Source organism: Cupressus sempervirens, chromosome 1 (genome assembly GCF_028749045.1).
Source record: "Cupressus sempervirens isolate cs-2001-9-10 chromosome 1, ASM2874904v1, whole genome shotgun sequence".
NCBI lineage: Eukaryota > Viridiplantae > Streptophyta > Pinopsida > Cupressales > Cupressaceae > Cupressus > Cupressus sempervirens.
The window spans coordinates 555,073,351-555,076,628 of record NC_143118.1 but is presented as its reverse complement, the minus strand read 5'-3'; the positions used below and the strand labels follow the sequence as shown (position 1 = coordinate 555,076,628).

At 34.2% G+C, this 3,278-nt stretch overlaps 1 protein-coding gene across 1 annotated transcript; it reads right to left on the bottom strand.

Moving 5' to 3' along the window:
• Positions 1–1,976: 1,976 nt before the first annotated feature.
• Positions 1,977–2,974, bottom strand: NF-YC13 (nuclear factor Y, subunit C13). Its single transcript, XM_089830660.1, has one exon. It carries the CDS (start codon positions 2,857–2,859, stop codon positions 2,107–2,109), a length of 753 nt encoding a protein of 250 aa, XP_089686786.1. The 5' UTR covers positions 2,860–2,974; the 3' UTR covers positions 1,977–2,106.
• Between the last annotated feature and the right edge of the window lie 304 nt (positions 2,975–3,278).

The window sequence follows — 3,278 nt, the reverse complement described above, 5'->3', positions numbered from 1 at the left end:
TCTTGTGAGAAAATAGTGTAGTTTCAACATTTGTAATTTTCCTCTATTTTATTTTGTTTTGGTTATTTTGTGTCGCTTCATTGAGAGAATAGGGAGTGACAATAAAGAGAATCTTAAAATGAGGGAAATGGAGGCAAGGAGAACTTTAAGGAATGACATGCCAATAAGGGAAATCATGAAATCTTGAAAAAAAATTAACTAGAAAATGAGCAAAGGTACCAACACTGAATCTTTTCAAATGTAGCCTTGTGAGAAATTTTTGAAATGCATGCTTGCACATAAGAACGAGGGGACCCTCTACAAGAATTTTCTAGTCGATTAGGAGGGGATCCTCTTGAAGAAGTTTCTAGTCAATTATTAGTAATGGATAAAATAAAGGCTTAATTTTTGGAAATTTAAGAAAAAAACCCCAAAAAAAACTCTAAATTATTTAGAGCTCAAAAAGATCTAGAAAACCAAGATTTTTTTGAACTTCAAAGTTCAAAGTTTATAGTCTAGGGTTGGGGTTCAACAAGAAAGTCAAGAAAGTGAAGGTAACCAAGAGGACACAAAACTTAGAAAGCATTTAAACTTCTAAGACAAGTGCCAACAAAATCATCCATCTCTAAATTACAAAAAGTCTTAATTGACCTACAATTAAGGGTCACTTCGGTATGATTAAGAGATTGTCCACACATTTTTACTATTGAGATTGATCTCTATATTCCTTCAATGCATAATATTTATTAAAAAAATCAATGGAGATTAAAGCCAAGGATCAATTTGACTTTAGATGTTCTCCTTACTATGAGATTAAGAAGTAATTCTTAATCTTTTTGAAGATTTGTATAAGTCATGAAGATCAATATGCTTTGCACTTTTCTTTTGACACATGTTTGAGCTTTGCAATATATGACCAACATTTTACATTTAAAGAATTGCTTCTTTTAATTACTTTGTCATTAGTTTTAAATAGAAAGCAACTTTCTAAAATTCTTAAAGATTAGAAGAGATCTAAAAAGTTTTGAAAATGTGATTTATTTTTGTATATTTTTTCTTTACTACACATCCTTTTGTTGAAATTACAATTTTACATTCTAATCATTATTATTTATTATTTGTATCTAATCTTTACAATCCTTGCACCATTTAATATTTCTTATAAATAATTTTATTCATTGTAATATATTCACTTAAAAGCTTAGACAAATGAAAGATAAAATTAAAATTTCTTACACTTACTTTTCATAATTTTGATAAATCTGAAATCATATATAAACACTCAAAACTTATACAAATGCAAGGAAAAATTTGGTAAATGTAGGTATAACATAACAAAATGGTGAGAATCAATCTGAACAAGGTCAAATTAGTATTTCTATGAGAAAAGAAAACAGCTAGATTTATCATTGTAACTTGAAACTAGGTAAGACATTTATTTACAGGACTGCCATTTTATAATTTAATAGAGTTGTGAGGCTAACTTCATCAACATATAGCAGTTACAAGGAACCTTTACAATTCTACCTAGATAAAGCAGAGTGAATACCATAAAAGCTAAAGGCTTGATTAAGATTTACCTTCCCCCGACCTGATCCACCAATTTACAAATTATCATGGCAGTCTGAAACGGGGGATTTAGACTCTACTTGTGGTGAAAAAATCAGTGCATCTCATTTGTTCCCCAACTCAGACAATTACTGGATCTCAGAAATCGATTGAGTTATGGATTATCAGATATCAATTGCTTGTTTTTCAGAAAAAACCAATTTAGAAAATCACTACTCAGAAACAATTTGATAGATAGATTATCAGGGTTTCATGGACTTATTTGTAAGAAATCTATCTCATTCCACATTTTCATCTTTTTTTTAAAAAACAATTTTGAAAAAGGAGATCTGACAGCGTTTATATAACTAAAAAACCACAGAGCAGAACAAAATCTGAAACCTACAAAATTCTATCCATAATCGAGCACAAATTATAGGAAATGGCACTGATCGAAGCTTTCTACTCTTTCCATTAGAAATACTGAAATCTGACAGGCCAAAGTTGTAGCTTTAGGGTTGGAAAATCAAACTTGAAATTTTTTAAATCGTGAGCATTTATGACAAAATTCTACTCAGCTCAGGAATCAGACGGCGGCGGAGCCGCCTTGGAAGCGAAGAAATCTGTTATACTGCGCGTCCCGGGAGGAGGAGGCGGCGGCGCTCTGCCGGATTTTTTCGAGGGTTTAGGCGAACTCCCCTCTTCCTCCTCTTCATCTTCCTCATCATCGCTATGATCGGCACCCCCTTTTCCAAGATCGGCGATGGAATCCTCCAAAAAGTCGGCAAATCTCTTCTGCCGAGAAATTGCAGTGACAACATGATCAAACCTGATGCTCTTGTGCTTTTTCTCGACGGCGACTCTAAAAGCAGCTTCGGCCAGGAGCTGGATAAAATTCTCAGTAGCAATGGCGACTGCCAGGCGCACATCGCGGTTCACCTTGCTGATATCTCTGTCGAGCTTCATTATGCGAACTACTCGAGCCAGAGGAAACTGCGACGCACCTGAATTGTTGGCTGCCTCTTCAATGTCACCATTATTATCATCGCCGTCATCGATTTCAACAATATTGGCATCATCAGCAGTCTTCTCTTCGTCTTGTTTCTCGAGATCCGCTGGTATTGTGAGCTGAGGAGGATCTGGATTGCCGTAAGCAGCCTTTTCCTTGTCTGAAAGAGATTTCCAGAGAATCGAGAGGGCTTTGTTAATGGGGGTTTGAGGATTGGATTGCTTAACTTTTTCTCTGTTGAGAGTGCAGAAATTGAAGTAAGGAGAGATCTTCTTAGCTTTGCCATCGTCATTTGCCTTTCGCCTTTTGGCAGATCCAGCCATTGTAGGAGACAAAGAGATTGCAGAGCAGAAGGGGGTTTTGCAGGGAAAAGAATTTAAGAAATGCAAATTTCAAATCTCACATTTCCCTCAAAAGAAAATGGGCGCCAAGAAAGACCGATCTTGAAACGGGGACAAAATAAAACCTTTTTGGATATACCTGCAATTGCTTTTTAATTTTTTAATTATTAATTATTAATTATTTTATGTTGCGGTCCCTACATTCTTTAGTATTTAAATGAATTTGTAGAGCTCTTACAAATGCTTCAGCCTCTCTAGCTGTGCCAATTTTAAAGTTTATGAAATGAATGTGTGAAATATACTTTTTCAAATTGATTTTTGGAAGTGAAATGATTTTTAATATTGTAGAAGACTATTTTTTATAAAAAAATTGATATGTTGGAAGAATTTTTGTAATGTAT

Bases quoted from the DNA above. Each gene is read 5' to 3' on its own strand.
- NF-YC13 (XM_089830660.1), bottom strand. From the start codon at position 2,859: ATGGCTGGATCTGCCAAAAGGCGAAAGGCAAATGACGATGGCAAAGCT.